General features: G+C 42.8%; 1 protein-coding gene across 4 annotated transcripts in view; it reads left to right on the top strand.

Moving 5' to 3' along the window:
• Positions 1–27701, top strand: part of ipo8 (importin 8) — a gene marked incomplete at its 3' end in the record, with an annotated part of 59580 nt that overhangs the window by 1899 nt on the left and 29980 nt on the right. For all 4 annotated transcript variants that reach the window (XM_079294179.1, XM_079294177.1, XM_079294178.1 and 1 more), the window contains exons 2-8: positions 7790–7871; positions 11867–12023; positions 12335–12493; positions 13379–13535; positions 13795–13884; positions 18082–18176; positions 21587–21671. In XM_079294179.1, the coding sequence (XP_079150305.1) occupies positions 7790–7871; positions 11867–12023; positions 12335–12493; positions 13379–13535; positions 13795–13884; positions 18082–18176; positions 21587–21671 (825 nt within the window). The remainder of the gene's footprint in view (positions 1–7789; positions 7872–11866; positions 12024–12334; positions 12494–13378; positions 13536–13794; positions 13885–18081; positions 18177–21586; positions 21672–27701) is intronic.

The following is a 27701-nucleotide window of genomic DNA, read 5'->3' as shown; positions in this document are numbered from 1 at the left end:
GAGAAGATAGGTTCAATATCAATAATAGTATTATAACTATAATAATATTAATAATGATAACAATTCTAAATAAAAATATAATTAATAAAAAGACAGGTGATGGGAATTGATGAGAAGGGGGGGGGGTCTGTGTTTCTGTTTGTGTCTTTGTTGGGTGCATGTTTGTGAATGTCAGAAGGAATATGTAAGGATCATAAGTGTGACAGCAGATATATGTGTGTGAATGATGGTGTGTATCTTTATTGTGGTGGTGGACAGGCAGAAAGAGTTGTTGAGTGAAATGTGTGTAAATATAAGAGCTTCATTGACGAATGAAGTCGCAGTCAGCGGTTTGTTTTTTATTGAGGCAGATCATTGTTCCATTGATATTATTCTATTAGTATATTTAGTATATTTATTAGTATGAAACTGATTTTGTGTCTTGATTTCCAGTTCAGTTTTCTTGGTGGTGGTTGGGGCTGTGGAGAGTTCTACTGGACAGGTCGTTGAGGTTGTAAAGGTTGATATCTCTAAGGAAGCAGAGAGGAGGGGGAAGTGGGATGCAGCAGCCTAGAAGGAGAGAGAGGTTGTTGCTGATGTTATGCCAGAATAGTTTGATTGGTGTTCAGTCCCATGTGGCATACATGTAGATGCCTGTGGTGCTTTGTGTGCAGTGCGGACACATTTCAGAGTCTGTGGATCCCATTTTAAACATGCCCTGTCATCCCTGTGTAGTGTACTCTATTAATAATCTTGTATTGAATGAGTTGCATGTTTGTGGATGTGGAGCAGATGTTTTTACAGATTTGGGTCCAGAAGTTGGAGCTGGGGGTGATAGCTTGATGGCGATGTGGGGTCTTTATTGGGTTTTAATAAAAGAGATTGTAGCAGTGTTCATGTCGATTGGAATGTTTTTTAATTTCGGCTGTTATTCTGTTGAAAACTGGCACTAAAATATTCCAAAAGTGTTTGTAGAACTCAGCAAGGAAGCCATCAGGTCCTGGTGCTGTATTGTTAGGTATACGTTTGAGTGCATTGTGGAATTCTGTTGTAGTAAATGGATTCTCAAGTGAATTTGCTTGGGTTTCATTAAGTTGTGGTAAATCAATATTGCTTAGGAATGTGTCGATGTCTTCTTGGGTTGGTTTGTGTTTTGATGAATATAAATTTATATAAAATTCTTTGAAAGGTCGTATTTATTTCTTCAGGTGTCTGCAGTATCCCCCGTTCTGAGTACACGATCGCTGAAATCGTTTTTTCCTTCTTTTGCTTGATTTGGTTGGCCAGGTATGTTTTTGATTTATAACTGTTTTCGAAATGTTCGTGTCTGTGTAGGAAGAATTGTGTTGTCTTGTTTGTGTGTTGATTCAGTTGCAATTTGTATTTCAGTAAATACTTTTGACTTTGTGCTGTCGGATTATTTGCACTGATATTCTTTAGTTCCTAAATCTTTTGTTCTAAGTATGTTTCCTGTTTGTTGTCTTTCTTTTTTTGTTATGTGGTATATGATATGATTTTTCTCTTTCTCTTAATACCGCATTCATTGTTTCCCAAAGTAGGGATGGTGCTATTTCTGGTGACTCATTTATTTCAAGGAAGGACACCCACCCTCTCTTAATATAATTATCAAAGTCCGGGTCATTAAGTAAGGAAGTATTCATGCATTCATATATATCAGGCACGTCCAAAGTCCGGCCCGCGGGCCAATCACGGCCCGAGGTCAGATTTTATATGGCCCGCACCTTCTGTCTTAAAATGCATTATTTATGGCCCGCCAGCACAGTCAAAACGGAATGAATAAATCATACAAATTCAACATGCAATTCCTCTTTTTACCTCATGGTGGCAGCACCACTCTGTAACTGTCTGGCTGTTTGAAATTGGCTCTGACCCTTGAACGGTCATGTCTACGGCAAGTAAAAAAAGGAAAGTCGATAATGAGGGCAGCCGCTTCGCAATACTCAGAATATCGTAGTATCGTGATGATATCGTATCACGGGATCTCTGGTGATTCCCACCCCGAGTGTTTACATAGCCTTAGTGCAGTGGCGGGCCGTGCATTTTATATCTGGGCCTTCACAGGTGTCCTGCAGCTGAAATACCACCTTATAGCCTCATGATGGCACCACAGCTATGGTTATTATTTGTTTCTAGGGGTGTGACAATACACGTTTTCGTATTAAACCGTTCAGTACGAGTTTTACAAACCGAACAATACGTTTGAATAATACTAGTGCATTTGGGAAATGCAGAAGCTTAAATTGTAGGAAATATGTTTTCTGCGCTCACGTAGGAGACAACGGGCTCTGAACCTCTGAACCGGAACCAAAAAAAAACACAACAATAAACAGCAACAAGTGTTCTGGGAGGCTATGCTAACTAGCTTAACGGGAAAACAACAGCAGCAACACGCATTCTGCTACACACTCAAGGGCCATTCAGATATTAGATGTAAAAAAACAAACGCAGTTGACTTACCAAATGCTGTTCATGTGGAAGCTTGAGTCTGCTCCACAGAGAGGAAGGCCAGAGCACATGTCCAGCTGCCTTTTACAGTGGACACGCTGCGATAATAACTCCACCGAAACTGGTTTACAATTAAAAGGAATTTAATCCCACTGATGCAAGTACAATTACAGTGAAGTACATACTCCCATGAAATATTACACTATTTAACCCACATTTGCAAAAAACTCCCTCTGGTCCCAGGGGACACATCCGTTCCCTGGGAACGACACTAACAGAGAGAGAGAAAAACACTTCCTATTCCCGCCCTCATATCCGTCCGAAACTCCTCCCCTTCCGTCTATCCCAATTCCTATTGGTTAACTTCCAGGAGTGTATTCGCCTGTCTGTCTCTCTGTCCCTGAGTTCACTAACACATTCAATGTCGGTCAGTTATTGCTGAATCCCTTCTATAATAATCCTTCAGCATAAAAGTTAAACTTCTGCTATTTTTAGCTACTAATCCTAAAACACTTTATGCTCATCTTAATTATGCATTTCCAAAACACTTATGATTATAACTAATTATGAATTCTTAAATATGAATCATTAAACACTTTTATCATAACTTCTAAACACAGTTCTATGCTCAAATTTCCTACATTCACTTAAAGACAAACTCCATCCTCCTTTCTATGTTGACAAGAGTTTAATCCCACGGTTAAATCCCAGCTCACAAATCCGTTTCTTCAGCCATTGAGTGTTAAAAAAACAAAGCAAGGTAAAAAAATAATAATCTACACCAGGGGTGCCCAATACGTCGATCGGGTATGTGTTGTTATGACATATTTTGTTATTATTACTCTATACCAAATGATTCTGTCAATTCAAGAAACTATTTGTAAAAATATCAAACATGGATGAATGAAGTTAAAAGCTAGCAGAGCAGAGGTAACGTAAAGGAATGAACGTTTCTACTGGATCGCCCTAAATGAGCTGATGTGTCAAACTGTGGAATTGATTTGTGGATTGGAGGAACATAAAAGGCTCGGGCATATTCATTGTTTGAAATGTGACTTTTGTCAGAGTTTACAGAAACCCACTCTTCCAAAATGTGGATGCAATTTATAAAAATCGGGGTTTTCCGTACCATCATAAGCTTTTTTCCGCCGCGTCTAAGCCAAATGACCAGAAACAAATGTCATGCTGCGATGTTTTGATGTAATTTACAGGTACGCTGCTTTCGTCGTCCTCTCTGTGTTGGTGTTTCACCGATGGTTGGGCTCAGTTCCTTCTCCACACACAACACACAGTCATGTTTAAGAGGCCCTCTGACATGGGTCTAGTTCACGCTACACAAAAGCCCTGACTTTCCACTCTCTGACAGTTAATGGAGCTCAGAAATCGCGCCACAAATCCCAGATCAGATGTAAATCGGTATTGGCTCAGCGCTTGCAAATTGTATTTCAGCACTATGTGTGAACTGTTTAAAAGACGTGGGCCGGATGAATCCCTAGTAGGCTAAATATCTGGACCTATCGGGGGATTCCGAAGGAGCTACAGCAATGAGAGCGCAAGATACAGGTTGAGAGAAAACCTCTGGGAGAAGTCGCAATAAAGTCAAAATAATGAGATCCTATGGGCAAATATTTTTTTATCATGGTAAAAGCATTACGCTGTCAAAGGCAATATGAAGATTTAGTACAGGAAAATATGAAGCACATCCAAAATCTTCCCCATTTATTCACTCTTTTCAAAAAGCTCAATCCAGTGCCCAATAAAGGTTAATATCATAGACTCAAAGTCAAGTCATGTTGATTATATACCGCTGGTCTCACATAGCCAAACCCCTTGTTTGTATTTCTGAAAAGGGCCAGTGTGCAGCATTTAGAGCAGGGGTGCCCAATACGTCGATCGACCGGTCGATCGCGGAGGTAGTGCGGGTAGATCGCATGCCATTCAAAAAAAATTAGATGTCCTCATGGCATTTGCCACTTGAGTTTCTAACACACGGGTCACCACATATGCACGGTCAACTGCAAAACTCCGGCGAGCTAATTAGTTAGCCTTCCAATTTATTTCTACTAAAGAAGCTAAAGCTGTCGCGCCATGATTTGGGAAACTTCCAAAACCTCGCGTCAGAACTGGAGACTCAACGGAAGGCGTGTGGTAACTTGACAGTGCGCGCTACACAGAGCAGAGCCATGACTGATGATCATATGAAGTCTGCTTGAGGTGGATACCAGCAGCTACTGTCCGGACTATGCAACTCTGGCCAATCCCATTCAGTGCAAGTCATCAGAGTAAGGGAATGACCACAAATATACAGAATTGTATTGTGCCATAAGGGTTCATGCAGTTATGCAAGGTACGCCAACATATATTATAAATATAAAGTATACTCAGTATATATATATATAAATAGATATCATTAGTAATAGATCATTTTGACTTGGTCATTTTAAAAGTAGCTCGCAAGCCGAAAAAGTGTGGGCACCCCTGATTACACCAAGCAAAATGCAAAAAAATTCAATTTGAACTCTTACTACTCCGACTAAGCCTCTGATGTTTCTCTCTGATGCCTGAAGTTTCCTTTCACAATAGTCACATGCTCGCCCACTGACCAATCACAGCACACGCTGCACCTCACTGCAGAGCTGCACCTGAAAAGTGAGCTGCACTAATGCTGACGTACTTGTAGGCCAGCTAGCAGCTCTTGACACGTCAAAGAATACGCCCAACATGTCAAACTAAATATCTGATTGGTTGAACACTATGACGATCAACAATATCATCCCCATTCACTTAAAGTGCACATGATGCACTTGTGAGTCTGCAGGCCTCGGGCCTCTCTTCTTACCTAGAGACACAGAGGTGAGATCCGATTGGATAAAAGCTCTACTTAAAACACGCTGCACTGGAAGCAGAGCAACTGAGGAAGACAGGAGCTGTGCAATGAGAAAATAAGATAATGGGAACAATATTTGTATAAATTATAATACATGTAGTGTATTTGAGAATAATCATTAAATTACAAAATAGCTATAACTTTGTGATTCTGTTTAGGCCAGTAGAGAATGCCTTGCAGGCCTTGAAGGCCCACCACTGGCTTGGTGACATCAGGGCCGTGTCACAGGGACTCTGTGGTTCCTGTGGCCCTCGTCCAATGAGCCACCAGTGTTGTGGTTTACACCAGTTTAGGCTTTCAAAATTACAAGGAGGCCTCTCTTTGTTTCAGGCACATGATGAAGTCCCAACAGATGGTTTGCGAGAATGGTTCATATTCCATGTGAGGGAGACGGGAGCATGGTCACTAATATTAGTGTGTCTGAGGTTTGGGAGATAATTGAGTTTCTGGTTAAAAAGAAGTCAATATGGAAGTCATGAACCGGTGAGAAGAATAAATATTGACTGGCAGTCGGTGTTTTAATCACCAACAATCACCAAGACCAAAATCACTCATGAACTGTTTAATGGTTTCTGTGGTTTGGCAGTTAGTGTGCTGTTTTGAATTGTTTGATCTGTCTATTGATGGGTTTATGACTGTATTGAAATCTCAGATTATTAGTGGAAAGTCAGACAGATTAGACAGAGAGGTAAAAAAAAAAGTGCGGGAAAAGGACGAGTCATCATTTGGTCTGTAGATGCATGCAATAGTAATTGGTCTATTGTGTATTGAGATACTTATTATGATAAATCGTCCTTCTGGATCTGTGATGGTGTTTTATGAATAAATGAGAGATTTTTGTCTTTTCAAATTGCTATGCCTCTTTGTCTGGAGAAAGTGTGATTGAATTGTGGTGTTCTTAATTTATGACTGCTTGTAATTTGTGGTTGAGTATTTTAAGTGTTTTTGCCTGTGAACCAATTCTACGTATGTTCCAAGTAAAAATGTAAGTGAATTCATGGAGATGAGATGTGGTCAGTTTGAATGGATTTATGTGTGTGCATGTATATGTGTGTGCATGTATGGGTATTTGTACACGTGTCTGGGTATGTCTGTGTGTGGGACGGGCAGGTGTTCTTCCATAGGTGTGGAGCATGGATGAAATGTGTGTGTGTTTGTGCATGTGTTATGGGGGGGATAGGGAGAGAGATTATGCAGGGTGGAACTAGAGTAGGCAGGGGTTATGTTCTTTGTCTCGGTAGAGTTCTTTGCCATCAATGTTTATTTTAGCAGCTGAGATGACTGCTTTTTTTTCTTCTTGCTTGTTTTGTCTTCTGATTGGGAATAGTATTTTGCGTCTGTTCAGGATTTCTCGGGGGAATTGGTCGTTGAGTCCATATTCCGTGCCTTGCAGTTGTCTGCCGTGACCTGCCGTGACCTGTACCTGGTGTTTTTGCTTGAAATGTTTGAATTTTCACGGTCACAAACGCAGGGTTTTTTCTGCGTACAAAACCTATTTTACAACTCGTTGATGTCATCATGTGTAGATTACAGCATTTACATTGCATGTTAATCGAATCATCTTTGTAACATGAGGCTGATTTCCTGTTGTCAGTTGTTGACAGTAACTCAAAACAGGCATGTAGATGCCTTCAGGGCTAGACTTTTATCCAGCGTTTGCCATTTGAAGCCAGTGAATCCAAGTTACAACAGCTTCCTGTGTCACGGCGATACATGCAAATCTCACGCCTTGCCACAGCAACACCATTGTATGAAAACCCAAAAGCGTCGCAATTTAGCATTGTCAACATCTTGAGATTCTGCTGAACAAATTTGAGATGGATCTGTTGAATCCTCTAGGCGGAGTTACGAAAAGGCAGAAAAAGCACTTTCAGTACCAGTACTTTCTGCCCTTACACTTTTGTGCTCTGGCCCGAATAATATTAGTGATCTCGACAAAGACAATAGGTTCCTCGCACTTTCAGTGACAAGGATCTTTCGGCCGTGGCACTTTTGTGTCCTATGGAGTTTGAACCCTATAATAATAACAAACCATCACAAACTCAATAGGGTTCTAACCCTTTTGGACTATAACCCTAATCATTAGTGTCACTGATCCACTGACTGCTGTAACTACTGTAGGTCCTCAAAATATGTTATCTTGTGCTTACAAATAATAGACTCAAATTTACCGTTTCTCACTTCATGCACACACAAATGGAAAATGGAAGTGGACTTGCATAGCGCCTTTCTCATTCATTAACACATTCATTCACTGATGGCACAGCCTTTGGGAGTAATCAGTAGCATCTTGCCAAAGTTTACTTTGACATGCATGGGGGAGCGTGGGATCGGACATGATCTCTTGAACAGTGGACGACCCACTCTTCCTCTGAGCCACAGCCACCTCTCGGTTTAATGACTGCCTTTTAATCTGAACAAAATGTTAAATAACCATCTGTCTTCTGTGTGTTTCAGTCATACAAGATCATCAATTTTGCCCCGACCCTGCTTCAGATCATTATGTCGGAGCAGGTGGAGTTTCCTGTTCGCCAGGCAGGTAAGACTCTCAACAGGACATAAAACAATACTGCTGATGTTTTATGGACTATTCATTATTTGGTCACGGAACTTAAACATTGTTGCACTATTTCCATCTTTATTCTGTAGTTACGGAAATACTGACTACATTTTGTGCGAGGTAATTACACAATGTAATATTCATTCAATTCAATTGTATTTGTAAAGACTCTCTATACAAATTTCAAATCAAATCACAAATTTGCCTGAGGGCTTTAAAATCTGTACAGTATGCAGCATCTTCTGTTCTTGGACCATTGCATCAGAAACTCTCCACAAAAAACTCTTAACAGCGGTAGAAATGTGGAGAAGTGCACCGCTGAACAAGTACCGTAAATGCTGGAAAAGCTGCGCCGCTTAAAATAGAAGCGCTCCGTCAAAATGTAATCATTTTCAATTATCTATCGGTTTTAGGTCCTGGGTCCGGATACAACGGCATCTAGGTCTGGACCGCGGTCCGCCAGTTAGTGACCCCTGTTCTATACTGTGAAATGGCGGGTGTTTATTAGCATTACAAGGCATTAATGCCAAATACTGTTAAGGGGTGTGAATAACTCTGCTGCATAAAAAAATATATTTTTTAAATTTTCTTTTCTAAATTTTCAAAGGCCCGCGACCCACTGAAAACGAGTCTCAACTGGTGGGTCGCGACCCACTTGTTGAGAATCAGTGATCTAGAGCAGGGATTCCCAAAGTGGGGTGCGCGAGCTGCCTCTAGGAAAAGTGTAATGGCGGTCTGATGGTGTAATAATATTAAATATAAAAATAAAATGTAATTTTAATTTAAAAACTGTCAGGTGGGACATCTGAAGCTATCAGTCGTAAAAGAGGAGAGGGACAGAGAGAGAGAGAGGAATCGGAGGCGAGGGGAACAGAGAGGTGCGTTGGGAGAGACCGGGAGAAGAAATCGAGCCAGAGTCAGAGGAAGATGAGAGGAGGAGACCCAAAAGGAGGAAGGGATAGCACAGACAAATCGGGAGCACATCGGCCCATCGCGGAGTCAAGGTGAAAAAAGAGGAAACGAGAGTGAGCATCAGACTGGGAAAAAAAGAGGAAATATGATGAAAAGTATCTGTGTCTGGGCTTCACTTGGATTGGCAACGCAGATTCCCCAAAGCCACAGTGCGTGGTGTGCAGTGAGGTTCTGGCTAACAGTCTGAAGCTCTTATTTACGTCGCCACCTGAACACCAAGCATGCCAGTGCAAGTCAAAAGCCCCTTACATTCTTTATATCGAAATTGGAGGAGTTACAAAACAGCCAAAAACAACTGGAGTCTCATTCATGTGTTGGGTCTATAAATGACGCACTACGGGCTTCATATCTGGTTACAGAATAGCGAGAAAGGGGCTACCGCACACAATCGCCGAAGACGTGAGCTTGCCAGCTGCCAGAGAGATGGTGGAATGTATGATTGGGGAGAAAGAAGCAAAAAAGTTGGACATGATCCCGGTGTCCAACAACACTGTGTCGCGCCGCATCGATGCTTTGTCCGAAGACATCCTGGCTACATTAGTCGCTCATTAATTGTAAATTAAATGTGATAATCTGCCTCTGAGCCTGTGCGTGTGTGCTCGCATCCGTATTGCTCTTTAAAAGTGACGCCTTGTGTCACTGAAAGTTATTGAAACTTTGTTGCAGTGTTTCAGGGCGTTTTCACACCTTCAGTTCGTTTGCTTTGTTGCAGTTGCTCCTTTGTTCGGTTTGTGTTCACACTGCAACATTTAACAGCGGACTAAATCTTGTAAACAAACGCCACGAGCAAGCAAACTGTTCTCTCATTGGTCGGGGAAAAGTCTAAGAGACAGGAAGAAGGTTTAGACGTAGAAATTGTTCATCGGTGAAAGTCAATCGTAAAAAAGCAGTCTAAGTCTATGCATCAGGTTTTACAGCTGGCTCTCAGGTTCCTGTGTTTGAGGATGAATCGGTACCGGTTTATAATTTTCATCATTCAAGAAGTTGATGAAGTCACTATGAGTAGATATAGGCTATAGAAGGCTATAGAAGGCTAAAAGAATGCACAGCTCACCGGTGTCAGCCTGGCTACAGAGGTTTTCTTATTGTTCTCCATCAATGATGAGTAGTTTGCTGCGCTGGCATCATGGAGGGCCTTCCTATATGTTTTAAGACTTCTGCCAGTCTAACTGAGATTTTTCCAAAGTGGTGGAATGCCATATCCTTTCAAGGATTTGCGATGTTTGCATTGCTTTGGGAGCTTGAGGTTTATACCATGGGGCTAATGTTGTTTGTTTTATCATCTTCATTTTCAGAGGGGCGATAGAGTCGCGTGTCAGTGAGCCTGAAGCACTATCAAGGAGGGAGAAAAGTTCATATTTAGGAGTCCTCTGTTATATTTCGACGGCATTGAAATAATTGCAGATGGAATCACTAACTAAATCTATCTACAGTAATGTCAGATGGACTAGTCTAGAAACCTGCCTAATGGTGTGTTGTCCAGTAGTATGAATTCAAAGGTTATAAAGTAATGGTCCGATTAGAGAATGTTCTGTGGACTGACTATCAATAAATGTTTAATTTTAATGCCATCAGTCAGAACCAGGTCGATGGTTAAAACAGTGAGTGGGTTTCTGTACACTCTGACAGAAGCTAATCAAATCTAATAATGAGATAAACGCAGTACTAAGACCATCATTATTAACGTCCACATGAATATTAAAATCACCCACAATAAGTACTTCATGTGTTAAGGATTAACACGATATGACGATATAACGATATAACGCTAACCCGATAACACGATAACACGGTAACAATATAACACGCTAACACGATAACAAGATAACAAGATAACACGGTAACAATATAACACGCTAACAAGATAACAAGATAACACGGTAACAATATAACACGCTAACACGATAACAAGATAACAAGATAACACGGTAACAATATAACACGCTAACAAGATAACAAGATAACACGGTAACAATATAACACGCTAACACGATAACAAGATAACAAGATAACACGGTAACAATATAACACGCTAACACGATAACAAGATAACAAGATAACACGGTAACAATATAACACGATAACACGATAACACTGTAACAATATAACACTATAACACTATAACACGATAACACTAACAATATAACACGGTAACAATATAACACTATAACACTATAACACGATAACGCTATGACAATATAACACGATAACAATATAACACGGTAACACGATAACACGATAACAATATAACACGATAACACGACAACAATATAACACGGTAACAAGATAACAAGATAACACGATAACAATATAACAAGATAACACGATAAAAATATAACACGATAACACTATAACAATATAACACAATAACACTAACACGATAACACTATAACACGATAACACGATAACAATATAACACGATAACACGATAACAATATGACACTATAACACGATAACACCATAACAATATAACACCATAACAATATAACACCATAACGCCATAACACCATAACAAAATAATGAGCTGATCTTGAAACCGACAAACTGAAACGTATGCATTACCTTTAACCTATTACCTTTTGATATTTACAATGTCAAATACATTCAAAAGTAAATCATTAAAAATATATATTTATTAATATATACATTTATGTGTGTGTGTGCATCAGATGTATATCTGTGAATATTTTTACATGTTGATTTTGTTTAAATGTATTTATAATGATTATTTGTGTGTATTGTAAAATATTTTTGTGTAGAGTAATTTATATAGAAATCACAAAATACATTTTTGAATCCTTTTGTGAGCATTCATTAATATTGGGACTGATCCGACCCCATACACAGAGGAATACAATGACTTTGGATACATTTCGATCGAATGATGATAGGTGGAATATAGAATATCACTAAAGTTATCCTCTAAATGCAGTTTATTGAGACTCATGAGAGCACCTTGAGTCTGTGCATGTTTGTCTGACTGCCGGGCTCTGTGTGTGTAGCGGCCATCTACTTGAAGAACATGGTGAGTCAGTACTGGCAGGACAGAGAGCCGTCTCTTGGGGAGGTCGTCTTTCCCTTCAACATCCACGAGAACGACCGGCAGCAGATCAGAGACCACGTAGTGGAGGCCATCATCCGCTCTCCAGAGTCCATACGGTACTGAGTCTGAACACACTACACGCAGGACGGCTCTGTTACTCTACTTCATGCAACTCTCCCTCTTCAGACAAAGAATGAAACTTGTTGTCATGCATCACCTGTTTATCTTCTTAGAAAAGCATGATTAAAACCTGGAGACCTTTTATGAATCTAAAACCAAAATGAAACACTTTTTTTTTATAACTCTTTAAACTTTCATTTGACAGAGGTCACAGTTGGAACATGAATGGTATGCAGACACTGAAGGAACAAAACTTCATATTGACTGATGCAATGAATGACTCCATATGTTTTTCCGCCGTCCATAGCGCCCAGCTGACCATGTGCCTACGAGCCATCATCAAGCATGACTTCCCCGGCCGCTGGACCGCTATAGTGGACAAAATCGGCATGTACCTGCAGTCTCAGAACGGCGGCAGCTGGTACGGCAGCTTGCTGGCTCTCTACCAGCTGGTCAAAACATACGAGTGAGTAAACTGGTAAACATATTGCTCATATTCCTCTTCTCCACCTCACCACTCTGAACATCCCTCCTGGGGAGCCAGTAGCCCTCACGTCACGGCTGCAGGCTTAAAGGAGGGTCCAATAATAAGCTTGATCAGGTTTACGTATCGACAACAAGGCTGAGCCAATAACTCTGAACTCCTTAAATCCCTGCAATGTTTCCCCCAAAAATAGACTTGTGGAAAGCTCCCAAAGATAATCCATTTTAAATGAATGGATAAGATTAAACTTAACATTTCAGCACAAATCAATGTCCTGGGTTATTTACCAAAATAAATAAAGCACACGAGGTATAGTTCAACATTTTGGGAAATAGATATCAAAGATAACATATATATCAACTTCATGTCTGTGAGTTCAGTGCATCGATGGAGTCAGGATGTGGTTGGCCGAGCTTGTAGTTTTTGGTAAAGTTATGTGTTGGAACTATTCTTTTGTGATCAAAAGCAGAAGACCTAGGACTGTGGATATACAAACCCTCTTAAAAAGAACACAAATGTTACACCACCCTCGCTCACTATTTAGGTTCATCTCAGGACGGCCATGTCATTGTGGAGACATTAGTGTATTGGAATCATCAGAAGAGCCTTCTTGACTTTAGTCGTTTGATTTCTTTCCTCACATCTATTTCTCTTGTCCTGCACTGATGAGCTTAAGCTAAAGCCAATCAGATTGATTTGCCAAGCGCACTCTGCCGCCGATTCAACACGCTCAATCAGCTGAGAAGCAAACCCTGGCGTGTCGGGGACTTGTGGGACTTGGCTAGGTGTACGTTTGAGTCCTTTCTTAAAGGAGGATCCTGGAAGGAAGTACTGCTTAGTTTTGTGTGTCTGTGCTTGTGTGTTCAGGTACCGGAAGGCAGATGAGAGGGAGCCATTGCTGGCAGCCATGCAGATCTTCCTGCCAAGGATTCAGCAGCTCATCAGCCAGCTGCTTGCTGACGCTACCATCTTCTCTGTCCTCATCCAGAAACAGATCCTCAAGATCTTCCACGCTCTCGTACAGGTGTGTGTCAAAACATTATAAAAGCCACGACCAGTGACCGCAAGATTCAGACATTTTGGAGAACTGGAGGCAGAAGAAATGTATTTGTCAGACAGACGCATCTCAGCTTGTTCCCGTCATCAGGGATATTAGAAATAACATTCAGATACGCGTAATGAATATGAAACTCCATGAGTAAATATATTAGAGTTTTCACTGTGGTGATGGTGATGATGATGATGATTGTGCTGACAGCATTGACCTTCTTGTTGTCCTGCAGTACTCACTGCCTCTGCAGCTGATCAACAACACAGTGATGACTCAGTGGATGGAAATCCTCCGAGCCATAATGGACCGAGACGTCCCAGCTGTAAGACACGCACACACACACACACACGCACATACACACGCACATACACATACATACATTTTCCAGGACCTGTCAATAAATGAAAGTGACTTGAAGAAATATATCTGTATAAGAAAGAGCTATATTTTCCGTGTTGTGGAGGACTTTCTCTGGACTAACACTATATTCATGGTTTTATGAGGTTGAGGTTTCTCAGGTCTTTTCCTTGTTGAATGTTTTTTGGGAGGAGTTCTTCCTCATCTGAATTCAGGGCTTAACGACAGAGGGTGTCATTTGTTGTACACATTGTGAATCCCCTTGAAGCTAATGTTTGATATTGGGTTGTATTAGTCTGACTCACTGGCGAGGTTCTCCTCCCCTTCGATTTTGCAAGAGCACCATGGCTGCATGCTGTGCTTGGCTCTATCCAAGAAGATTGTGATTGGTTTAAAGCAGGGATTCCCAAAGTGGGGTGCGCGCACCCCTGGGGGTGCGCGAGCTGCCTCTAGGGGGTGCGCGAGAGGAAAAGTGTAATGGCGGTCTGATGGTGTAATAATATTAAATATTTTTAAAAAAATGTAATTTTAATTTAAAAACTGTCAGGTGGGACATCTGAAGCTATCAGTCGTAAAAGAGGAGAGGGACAGAGAGAGAGAGAGGAATCGGAGGCGAGGGGAACGGAGAGGTGCGTTGGGGAGAGACCGGGAGAAGAAACCGAGCCAGAGTCAGAGGAAGATGAGACGGAGGAGACCGAAAAGGAGGAAGGGATAGCACAGACAAATCAGGAGCACATCGGCCCATCGCGGAGTCAAGGTGAAAAAAGAGGAAACGAGAGTGAGCATCAGACTGGGAAAAAAAGAGGAAATATGATGAAAAGTATCTGTGTCTGGGCTTCACTTGGATTGGCAACGCAGATTCCCCAAAGCCACAGTGCGTGGTGTGCAGTGAGGTTCTGGCTAACAGTCTGAAGCTCTTATTTACGTCGCCACCTGAACACCAAGCATGCCAGTGCAAGTCAAAAGCCCCTTACATTGTTTATATCGAAATTGGAGGAGTTACAAAACAGCCAAAAACAACTGGAGTCTCATTCATGTGTTGGGTCTATAAATGACGCACTACGGGCTTCATATCTGGTTACAGAATAGTGAGAAAGGGGCTACCGCACACAATCGCCGAAGACGTGAGCTTGCCAGCTGCCAGAGAGATGGTGGAATGTATGATTGGGGAGAAAGAAGCAAAAAAGTTGGACATGATCCCGGTGTCCAACAACACTGTGTCGCGCCGCATCGATGCTTTGTCCGAAGACATCCTGGCTACATTAGTCGCTCATTAATTGTAAATTAAATGTGATAATCTGCCTCTGAGCCTGTGCGTGTGTGCTCGCATCCGTATTGCTCTTTAAAAGTGACGCCTTGTGTCACTGAAAGTTATTGAAACTTTGTTGCAGTGTTTCAGGGCGTTTTCACACCTTCAGTTCGTTTGCTTTGTTGCAGTTGCTCCTTTGTTCCGTTTGTGTTCACACTGCAACATTTAACAGCGGACTAAATCTTGTAAACAAATGCCACGCGCGAGCAAACTGTTCTCTCATTGGTCCGATTCTTATGCGGCTATGAAGGCTTAAAAGGCTCTGTTGCTTCTTTTTGGGGGTGCGAACCCGGTCGGGATGTAGAAGGGGGTGCGCGGCCTAAAAAGTTTGGGAACCGCTGGTTTAAAGGGCATCTAGAGTTTGCAGATTGCAACCAACTGAAGCTTCTCCCTTGTGTCAAGCATGGAGACGAACTACGGGGGCGGACTCGAAAACATGAAAGAATCAGAATCAGCTTTATTGGCCATGTGTGCTTACGCATACATGGAATTTGTCTCCGGTTTCCACTCTGCTCTCATTGTACAAACACAAATTTACAATAAACAAGAAAATATATGTATAAAAAATAAAAAAGGGCAGCAAAAAAAGTAGAACGGATGTAGGTATAGACATTTAGAAATGCAAGTATAAATATATATCCAAGAGAAAAAGTGTGTGTGTGTGTGTGTGTGTGTGTGTGTGTGTGTGTATATATATACATACATACATACATACATACATACATACATACATACATACATGTGAACATAAACATATATACAATGGCATGAGTTGTAAGTGGTGGTAATAGTGTAGTTTAACCTATTTATTGTTCATGAGAGCGATGGCCAGTGGAAAGAAGCTGTTCCTGTGTCTGGTGGTTTTGGTGTACAGAGCTCTGTAGCGCCCTCCAGAGGGGAGGAGGTGAACAGCTTGTGTCCAGGGTGTGAAGGGTCTGCAGTGATCATTCCAGCCCGTTTCCTGACCCTGGAGGTGAACAAGTCCAGGATGGACGGCAGGCTGGAGCCAATGATCCTCTCTGCAGACCTAACAATCCGTTGCAGTCTGTTTCTGTCCTGTTTGGTGGCCGATCCAAACCACACAGTGATGGAAGAACAGAGAACAGACTGGATGATGGTGGAGTAGAACAGGATCAGCAGCTCCTGAGGCAGGTTGAACTTCCTGAGCCGGCGCAGGAAGCTCAACCTCTGCTGGGCCTTTTTCCTGATGGTGTTGATGTTGGGGGCCCACTTCAGGTCCTGGGAGATTGTGGATCCCAGAAACCTGAAGGTCTCCACAGCAGATACAGTGTTGTTGTGTATGGTGAGGGGGGGCAGTGTTGGGGGGCTCCTCCTGAAGTCTACTGTCATCTCCACAGTTTTGAGCTTGTTCAGCTCCAGGTTGTTCTGACCACAACAAGGCCTTATCTAGAGCCAATGTTTCTGTTCTGGGCTAGTGTAGAAATATGAAGGTTCAACATAGTGACCTCCGTGAAGAGGACCTTCTCCGTATGTAGATATAAACGGCAAATTCTAAGGTAACCAAAACACTCATGTAACGCCAACAGATCCCTCTAAATGCTGCACACTGGCCCTTTTCAGAAATACAAACAAGGCACAGACATTGTTCCCCTATAGCAGATGATAATATGAAGACCAAGACCTTTCTTTAATGCTGGCACAGCTCTGTGAAGATGGGTTTGGCTATGTGAGACCAGCGGTATATAATCAACATGACTTGACTTTGAGTCTATGATATTAACCTTTATTGGGCACTGGATTGAGCTTTTTGAAAAGAGTGAATAAATGGGGAAGATTTTGGATGTGCTTCATATTTTCCTGTACTAAATCTTCATATTGCCTTTGACAGCGTAATGCTTTTACCATGATAAAAAAATATTTGCCCATAGGATCTCATTATTTTGACTTTATTGCGACTTCTCCCAGAGGTTTTCTCTCAACCTGTATCTTGCGCTCTCATTGCTGTAGCTCCTTCGGAATCCCCCGATAGGTCCAGATATTTAGCCTACTAGGGATTCATCCGGCCCACGTCTTTTAAACAGTTCACACATAGTGCTGAAATACAATTTGCAAGCGCTGAGCCAATACCGATTTACATCTGATCTGGGATTTGTGGCGCGATTTCTGAGCTCCATTAACTGTCAGAGAGTGGAAAGTCAGGGCTTTTGTGTAGCGTGAACTAGACCCATGTCAGAGGGCCTCTTAAACATGACTGTGTGTTGTGTGTGGAGAAGGAACTGAGCCCAACCATCGGTGAAACACCAACACAGAGAGGACGACGAAAGCAGCGTACCTGTAAATGACATCAAAACATCGCAGCATGACATTTGTTTCTGGTCATTTGGCTTAGACGCGGCGGAAAAAAGCTTATGATGGTACGGAAAACCCAGATTTTTATAAATTGCATCCACATTTTGGAAGAGTGGGTTTCTGTAAACTCTGACAAAAGTCACATTTCAAACAATGAATATGCCCGAGCCTTTTATGTTCCTCCAATCCACAAATCAATTCCACAGTTTGACACATCAGCTCATTTAGGGCGATCCAGTAGAAACGTTCATTCCTTTACGTTACCTCTGCTCTGCTAGCTTTTAACTTCATTCATCCATGTTTGATATTTTTACAAATAGTTTCTTGAATTGACAGAATCATTTGGTATAGAGTAATAATAACAAAATATGTCATAATGACATATAACAAACAATATTTTGTTATGACGTAAAATGGATCTTGTAAAAATGAGAAACTGATCAAATATTTTTCATTATGGTGGCAGAAATCTGGTTCTGTTTTTCTGTTTTTTGGCTGGATTCACAAGCTCCAAAAACTGAACATAAAGTGTTTGCTTGTTAGGAAACGTTGGAGGTTGATGAGGACGACCGTCCTGAGCTTGCATGGTGGAAGTGTAAGAAGTGGGCGTTACGCATCATCACAAGACTGTTTGAAAGGTGAGTCCAGAGCTGCTCTCACATCACCAGCAGACATTACCAGCCAGTTTGATTTTCTGTTTGTTACGTTTAAATCAAACCACAAAAGGGTATGCACATAAGTCAAAATGTACACCCTACACATTGATATCGTAATCTTCGTTCTACCTCACGCAGGCTTCGCCCTCTTCTGGACTCTATGGGTACAGTAAGTGGAGCCCAATGAATGTACAACCTGCCACTACATAACATATTGACCCAACCACACTGATCCTGACCGGCTGAAGGTTAGTCGCCGCTGCCCACCTACTTCTTTATAACCTAGGCCGCCACAGCGGAGAAGTAGGGGGCCCCAGCCAACCCAGGTAGTACGTAACTCAACTTGGTCGAGCCTGTCTATTGGCTTGTTAGATGCACCCACAAAGCTATCCCGCCAGGCGTTACTTGGATAGGGCTTTACCAGACAAACCATCTCCGAAGCAGACAAACCGATGTTCAGTGTGCATGATGAGGGCTGTGCATTCAACATAACATGCCAACACACATACTGGGTTAAGCAGTTTACCTCCCTTTGCCTCCATTTTCCCACGCATGGGGTGAATGACAAAAAGCATCCTGCTGTATAACCCTCGATCTGAAAGAGGAATTTGTCCTGAGGGTAGCCTTGCTGCGGTCCCCATAAAGCAGCAAGCACCAGGGGTGCACCAACAACGCAGTTAGTTCAAACACTCTCTTAGATGAGGTCAGTGCAAGCAGCAAAGCATTCTTGGACAACAACGCCTTCAGAGAGGAGCACTCCAAAATCTCAAGGAGACCCTTCGCCAAAGCCTCGAGCACCAATGGCAGTTGCCTCTGCGGGGAAGAGGCATGCATTACCGGTAGCTGTCTCCTGACCCTCTCCAGGATTCGCTTTATGAGAGGGTGACCGAAACCATGTTGGCAGGAAGAAATGGCTGCTGCACACACTGTAACAGTGGCAGGAGACAGCCCTCTATCCATCACACACTGACAAAAGGAGAGAATGCACCCAACTGCACATGCCAGGAGATCTAGCCTCCTTTCCTTGAACCAGCATTGCAACACTGACCACTTTGCCCAGGCAATGGTGGATCCCGCTCTTGTGCTTGGATGGTCTGCACCACCTGTACACACAGTCCAGCTCTCTTCATCCTGTCCCTCTCGTGAGCCAAGTCTGGAGAGAACGACCTACATTTGGCAGCGTACCTATTGCATCCTCCTCCTGAGATAGAACCCCCCCAAGAACAAGGGGACGGTATGGGGATGGGCTGCCATCATCCCAGTCATTTTTGTATACCACGGATGACGACCTGAGGCTACCATGATAACTCTCTCTAACAGGGGAGGTTTGACATGCAGCATTGGAAAGGCATAAAGCAGCTTTCTTCGCCATGGTGCAAAGGCGTCCAACCCAAGGGGTTGATTGTCCTGCTGTATCAGGGAGAACCATAGCAGACAGTGGGTCTTGTATCTGTTGGCAAACTGATCCACTTCTGCTTTCTCGATGGTGTGGTTGTCAGCCCTTACTGGCACATTCCTCCCCCATAACAGGGACCTGAAGTGTTGGAGGATCAAGAACATTGGCCTTAACCACCTCTGCAGACGCTGCATGTGCAGGAGACAAAGCTGTACCACCGGATGGGCAACTGCCACAAACACCGGCGCATACATTACGGTAAACGCCATCACTGTTACAGCCCCGGCAGTTGCAAACTATATCCAGGGGTGCTGTCCATGTCTGGTCAGACAGAGTGGCCCGCAACCTCCATGTGGGGAGCATAACCTCCAGACAGATGAAGCAAGAACAGACACCCTCTTTCCGCAACCACCAGGGTTAAACTGGATTGAGGTGTATTTCGCCCCCAGGTAATAGGCATCCCACTGTTAACCCAGCAATGAAACGTCGTATTCGTTTCAGGCCGAATTCAATTCTGAGTGATAACTATGCCCTGCCACAGTAGTCATCACAAGCTAGAAGACCCGGCAAAGAGCTGTCAGCAGTGGGCTTCCATAAGACGATGTTCCAGACACATTGACATCATCGTCATCTGCAGACAAAGCTGGTCTCTCAGCGGGGATGACCGGAAGCAGTGGCGGAGCGGGGACTTACACAGCAATGATCTCTAGCTCTGGTTCGCTCTCATCGTAGCGAAGCATCACATCAAAGCATCACATCAAAGCGTGGAAAGTGATCCCACCACCGCTAGCATCGAGTCTTAGGCAGCGCTCAGCAGGCTGGGCAGGCTGTTAACTGCTTAACAGCCTTTTTGCGTGGTCCATGGTTACTGACGAGGGTCTTAAAGGGGGGACTCCATCTGTGGATGCAGGTAGTCGGAGGGCAAATCGCATGTCGATTAACGATGTGTGCTGCTTTATGTTCTATGAGTGCCGCATGTATTCTGGCAGGGATGTCCTGGCTGGCTACGCGTATGCAGAATTTCCAATCATGCTTGTGAATTGGAGAGTATTAGACATATAAGTAGAAGGGACTATCCAATTCAAATCAACATAGCTCGATGGTAGAGTGTCCATTTTTGTGTGTATTGTTGCCATTGCAACCGTTGCAGCCACCTAACTTCCGCGTAAACTAAACAGACTTATGGCAAGGCGCAGACTCACTGAGGTGAGGTTTTGCAGTGACAACTAAAGCTATCAGTGGGGTCATACCGTTACAAAACACAGAGAGAACGTTAAATAAGTCAAATTTAACTTAATACCACACACTCTTGTCACAGTGTGGGAAAGCACATTTCTATCGCCAGATGAATGACAACTTTGTTTGGCTCATTTTCTATAACCAGTGTAGCATTTAACTATCGTGGAATTAGCAAGCTAGCTAACTAGTGGACAGCTGGCTAGTTAGCTATCTTGCTTATTCCACCATGCTACACTGGTTACAAAAAATAAGCCGAGCAGTGGCCTGGTGGCCAGCGGCAGCGCTAGGTCTAGCAGTCCCTCCACTTCCCTCCCCGTTGCTCTGGAGATGGACTAGCTATATTACCTCTCTAACGAGCCAGCCATCTGTCTCCGGAGCTGAGTCTGCTCTCTTACTGGCAAGCTACCACAACATTTTACGGCCCCATAGCAACTAACAACAATCACCATTTTCTTTTGTATTTGTCAAATGACCACGGAAACCAGTTCAATGTCCTTTCTACTCCTATTGTATTTCTATAGAATTACCCATAGTCCAGTAGACGGCGGAGCCTGTGTGAGTTAGTACAACATCAGTTCAATTCAGTTCTCTCTTCTGCTCTCCTACTCTCCTCACAAACTGAATGACAGATAAGGGAAGGGGAGGCCGGTAACAAATCAAGGATGAGATGGGATGGATGTTTCCAGGGGTGTACACAGGTGATGAAATCCAGTGGTGAAATCCCGGCTGTCACAACATGCTTCTATCTTCGTTACAGGTATGGAAGCCCTGGCAATGTGACAAAGGAGTACTATGAGTTTGCAGACTTTTTCATGAAGACCTATGCAATGGGCCTACAGCAGGTAAGCATGCGTCACTGAGACTTGAAGATGTTGGTTTAGATCAGATCAGGGATCGGCAATCTTTTCTATAATGTCGGTGTCAATTTGAAAAAATTAACAAGGCCGCTGGCATTTTCTAATGGGCATGCCATTTATTTATTGATGCACTGATAGTTAAGTTATTACCGAAGTTTGACCTATTCTTATATCTGTTACTCATGTGTAATGAGTATGTTACACATACAATAAATCAAACCCTACCTTTCACTGCTAACTTGATCTAAGTCTGGTCTGCAATGTTGGGCAAGTTACTCAGGAGGTGTAATGAGTTACTTTTTAATTATTACTTCTGTTCTTCTTTAAGAAGTAATAAGTTTTACTTTTATTATTACTTGGTGTCAAAAGTAATTACTTCCGTTATATTATATATTACATCCTCGGCACGGGCAAACGTGCCTCAGGCCATATTTGCCTGATGTGAAGATGCATGCTGACCTGCTGTGATGGACTCATCACATTCTAATTGTACTTACAGTTCATAAGCTTAAGGCAAATATTAAGCTATTTAGAATGTATTTAATGTACTTAGTTGTTAGTATGTAACAACTTTATGCACCTTTATATTGTGATCGCAATGTGTTAGATTGCATTTAAACTACCCTTATCTGTCGTATTTGAGGTAACATTTGAGGATATACATTTGTCACATATTATGCAAAATGATGTTTTTAATGACTGTGTCCCTGGTGTGTCTGCAGACCCCCAAAGTGTCATAAAAGACCACCCTCTCTCTTTTTCTCCTAGTCGATCTCTCAAAAAGCATGTGTAAAGTGGGGTTGTCACGATACCAAAATTATGACTTCGATACGATACCTGCCATAAGTATCACGATACCCGATACTTACGATACAGGGCTTAGGGGTCGAAATCTTGAAGGAACAGGTGTTGCTAGGGGTGTAGGTCCTGAACACACAATACAATCGGTACTTCTCTGGCTTGAAGCCATATATTGTACCCACCGGAGCCATAAATTCCCATCCGCCATCCCCGTTTCCACACCCGTTACATCATTCCCCAAGTCAGTCGTATGTCGAACCTGATCATCCATGATCTTTTTGACAGGCTTAACAATAATTCTAAGGAGCCCTTGTGGGGCAGGACTATCTGCAGTTGCCTTTCCCTGTACTACGTAAAGTCCACTGTCAGTCAATTTTGGGTTCTTTAAGGTAAGTCTTAAAGGATTACAACTACCCACTCCCTTTCTACACATGTGATAAGAAGATGAGGCATTTAACCTCTTTAGTCGGTCTTTAAGGCCTGGGTTGGGGTCTTTTCCAAAACCCTCGTGTTCAAAGTTGCCCATTCCCATTCTTCACAATCACAGTCATAATATGATAACAGCTTACCATACTTATTTGTAGCACAAAGTTTTGGTCATCCTACCGTAGGTGTGTTCATACTTGGGACAGGAAACTACTTCACAGAAGTCGAACTGCACCGTTGATGTTGTACCTTCTTTGAACGTAAGAGTGAGAGTTACATTTTCATAGGTGAGTGTCTTCAGGGAAGCATCTCTACGTGGTCGGGGATTAGTTTGATTAGTTACAGAGGCTAAATTTCGAATCTCGATGTAGTCATGCATATGTTCTGGTTCCTGTCTGTGTTTAATTCCCCATACTAAGAGGGAAACTACTGAAATCAGGAAGAAAATAATTACAGACTTCCATAACTCACTGAACCTAGGGTCTCCAAATGGAAGCCATCGCTTAAACTGTGGGGGAAACGTCATTTTCAATACTGTCTAACTCCTCTTTTGGGGTATCTCCAGCTTCAAATTTTGCCTGTCTGATGTTCAATCCTGTCTCTGCGAGTGTTTTACTCGCTACCTTAGCTGCTGCACAGTGAGTGAGGTGGTGCCAAGTAGCTTCAGTTTTACCTTTTACCTTTACTGCATGTGAGGTTGCCAATACTACCTCCCATGGACCGGTCCACTTGGTTCACTCCACTTACGCTTGTGGACTTTTATCCACACCAAACTGACACAACAGGAGCCTGCTTCCTTCCGTCAGCTGCTGCTTCTGCGTTTGTCACCTGAGAAAACAAAACTCGACTCATGTTAGTTAGCGCTCTTGTATATTCCTCAATTTCTAGAGTTAACAAGTCTAGGCTAGGACCTATCACTGAGTTAGAAGACTTGGATTTTGCTGTATTTCAATTCAAAAGTTGTGGTTTATCATGACGTTATTAAATCTCAAAAAAATGTGAGTAGCACCTTTACTAAAAACTGTTCTAAATGTGGATGTATCTCTACAAAAAAATGTACACACCACTGTCATAACCCGGCTCCTAGGCCATGACAAATACGGCAGACACAACAAATGATGGCAACGAAAAGGTTTATTTAACCAAATAACGAAATAGTTAAAGTTATGAAGTGTGTCCGTCAATAACATCAGTAGTGTCAACGTGGATGCGTGTGGGATGAAGTGTGGGTGTTGTCAGCGAAACCAATACCAAAATAACCGGCAGCAACTGGCTGGGAACACTCCACGCACACCGGAGAGTAAACCCTCCCCGAGCAACGCTAGAGCAGGGTTTTATGCCCTCCCTGTTCCTGGACCAGGTGCTCCGCATCAGGTGATCTGCTCTCTAGGGACAGAGGGACAAAAGCATACTTGCCGTGATTAGAGCCAGGGGCCGTCACACTACATATCCCCCCTTCGCCACGATATCTCTGCTGTAAGAAATCACGTGGCAATCATCTATGTGTCTTGGCTATACAATGAACCTCCCCATGGTCCTGGTGGCAGCATGGGCATCTGTTGATGTTGGGGTCTCATGAGAGGAGGTCCAGATGGTCCTGTTGGACCTGGTCTTGGGTACTGCTGATGTTGTGGTGGGAATGGAGCATGTTGTGGTGCTGCACTGAACGGTCCTCCTCTTCTTTTATGTGGGCAATCTCTCATCCTATGACCTTCTCTCCCACATACGTAGCACTCTCCTCTACCTACAGGTCCTTCATGCCCCCCTCTACAGTTACCTCTCCCTCTGTTGGATGCACATCCTCTGCCTCTGTATTGTGGTAGAGGTTGGTAGTACACCACCGTGGGGGCTGGTACTGCTGGACTTTGTTGACATGGTGCGGGAGGTGCTGCTGGAGGACTGAGCTTCTGCTACTGTCATCTGCTTCCTGGCCAGATGTTTTCTACTTATTTCTCTGTCTGCCTCTGCTATTTGAAGTTTCAGCAGGCGCCGCTTCATTCTCTTCATATCCTCGTCTTCTTTACTTTCTCTTCGTCTTTCCTCTATCTGCTGTTGTAGATCTTTTGTGATGCGTTCTATTTTCCTTAATTCACGTTTTACTTCTCCTACTAGTTCTTCTACTTCCCTTCTCTGTCTATGCACCTCCTCATCAGTGTCGTCATAGGTGTCATCGTCACTGGTGGTTGCTATCCGTCTGTTCCTGGGGGTGAGGAACAAGTAACCTTTTGCTTTATACTCACCCTTCCCCAGGTTCCCTTCCTTTTCCTCTTCACTTTTTTCCTGTCTTTCTTGCTTACCCGATGTAAATGCTTGATGGTTTCTTGACCACTCATGGTCCCAGATAAGCTGTTTGTCCACTTTTTCATAACATTGTTCCAGGGGCAACATCTCTGTTTCCATCTCTGTTTGCCGATGTCTGCCACTCCTCTCTGGTTCTTGGGCATCACTGAAGGGCCTTGAGGTCTCTCCTGCAACTCTGCCCCCCATTGCCCCTTGTTGGTCATGGCAACTCTCTGGAGTACTCACCTTCAGGTCTGTCATGTCCCCATCTGGGCCGACGTCTTCAAGCTCGTCCCCAGACCTGCTTCCCTCTTCCCTCTCCACGTCCATATCCAATGTTCCCCCATTGACTCTGTACACAGGTGCTTGGATTGAGGGCTTTAAAATTGAGGGATAGATTGTTCTGCTCTTCACTTTCGCATATGGCGGGGGAGGTGAGGAAAGCTCAGTCTGTCTGTGTGCTTCTGTCAGCACTGATCGGTATGCTGGTGTGTAGACACGGGTGTTAGGTCTGGGAGTGGTGGTGGGTTTGAAGTCCGTCTCTTTCAGGACCTCAGGTAGTCCTACTGCATCTGGAATAGTGGTCGGGTCGACAGCCTTCCAGTAAGTGAGCAGACGCTTGGTATCTGAGCACCTCTTTTCTTCCATGTTGAGGGCCCTTCTCCTGCCTAATTTGTTCAAACGACTGGCTCCCACATGATCTGCAACAGCGCTGTTCTTAGCCTTTGCAGCTTCTCTCCACACTCTGCATCTGTGTTCAGCAGTGGGGACCGTCACTGTTGGAAACCACCCGTTCCTCTGCCACCTCTTCAGATATCTTTTCATCTTCTCCCATTCATTTCCCCTCTCTTTGGGCACCGTTTGGTCCTCCATCCTTTCTCTGGCTCTTCCCAACCTTTCCTGAGTATTTAGCGCAACCATTCTGTAGCCTAGGAGAGTTCAACGATCTCAACTATTTTAGCACCGTCCGCGTCAAAATTGATTCTTCGGAACTATGTAAAATACGTGAATGTACCAAAATTTGTCAATACAGGATATGTTAAGAAATCGTGAACCAAAATTGAAATTTGAACTCTTAAATCAAACTCAACATCTAAATCGGAATCAAAATTCAATTCAAGATCAAAATCAAATTCCAAATCAGAATTCAAAAGTTTAAAATCGAAATTCAAATTAAAAATTCTAATTTAAAAAAGTAATAATTCAAAATTCTAATTAAAAAATTCAAATCAATCAATAACTGTATTCAAAAATATTCAATCAGAAATAACAATGCAAGTCAAACTGTTGAACTACAATTACAATCCACAATGCAATTTTTGACACTTGATCAACACCAACACTGCACAATAATGAATCACATTTAATAATGAATCACATTTAAGTTCAAGAATTGAAGAAGCACAACTGAAACCATTAATGTTCGTTAGAATGCTGAATTAAAACCAAAGTCAACAACTAAACTTAAAATGCTTAATTAAAACTAAAGTCAGAATGTAGGCTTAAAGATCATAGACTCAAAGATAATGAATATTAGAAGGTTATCTCTTAAAAACTCTATTATTGTAATTTATCTATCAATCCACTGGGTGGCGTACCTCTTGTAATATTATAAAAAAAACTATGCTGTGATTGCCTCTCTAAGCCACCAGATGTCAGACTGTTTTAGTACTAATGTAATTACAGATTCGAAACACTAGGTTTGCTATTCTCTAGCAGTTACTCCTCCTGGCCGCTAGGTGGTGGAGTTGCTTTCTGCCGTTTTTCTCTTCTACGCTTTCTACCCAACCCACCTTCCTGTTGTTTTTAGCGTATGGCCAGCAGCTATGCTAACGGATATGCTAACGGCTATACTAACGGCGAAGCAGCGCTTCTAACAAAAGATCCCCACACACGTTTCACCAAAATCCCACACTTTAATTCCACTCGTACACCCTTTGTCCCCTCTCACAATCCACCGGTTATTTTCTTTATAAGCACCTTTATTTTACATTCACAGTACAACAAAGTCCGGAGCTAGCTCTTAGCTAACGTTAGCTTCCCACACAGCGGCAACAGGTCATGCAATGTTATTCACCATTTAAACGTATTTCAACACTGCTAGAACGCAGACTAGTCACACGTATTATTGGACTTATTGTCCTGTTTTATTCAACCTTAAATCCTCTGGTTTAACAGGCTATTTAGTTTCATAAGACCCGAAGCTATTTCTCCGGTCCGTCCGAATCACCCACACGATTGCTATTTTAGTGCACGGCAAAGGCTCAACGAGAGAGTCCTCCAGGACCGGTGTATCATCAACTGTGACTCCCCAGTCTCGGAAGCTAACTCCCGCTAGCCTTAGCTTCTCCTAAACAGCTATCCGAGCTCGACCCGACCCACGTGCACCAGACCCACAGAAAGCCGCCGCTTTAAGCCCCTTCCGGCCACGAGTATCCAGTTCGCCAAGCTACAAAAAAACTGCTTTTAAACTAGTTATCTGGATCACCCGGCAATGCACACACTAAG

Source organism: Melanostigma gelatinosum (genome assembly GCF_949748355.1).
Source record: "Melanostigma gelatinosum genome assembly, chromosome: 22".
Taxonomy (NCBI): Eukaryota; Metazoa; Chordata; class Actinopteri; order Perciformes; family Zoarcidae; genus Melanostigma; species Melanostigma gelatinosum.
Note: the sequence above shows the minus strand (reverse complement) of the source record. Positions and strands in the feature narration are given on the sequence as shown.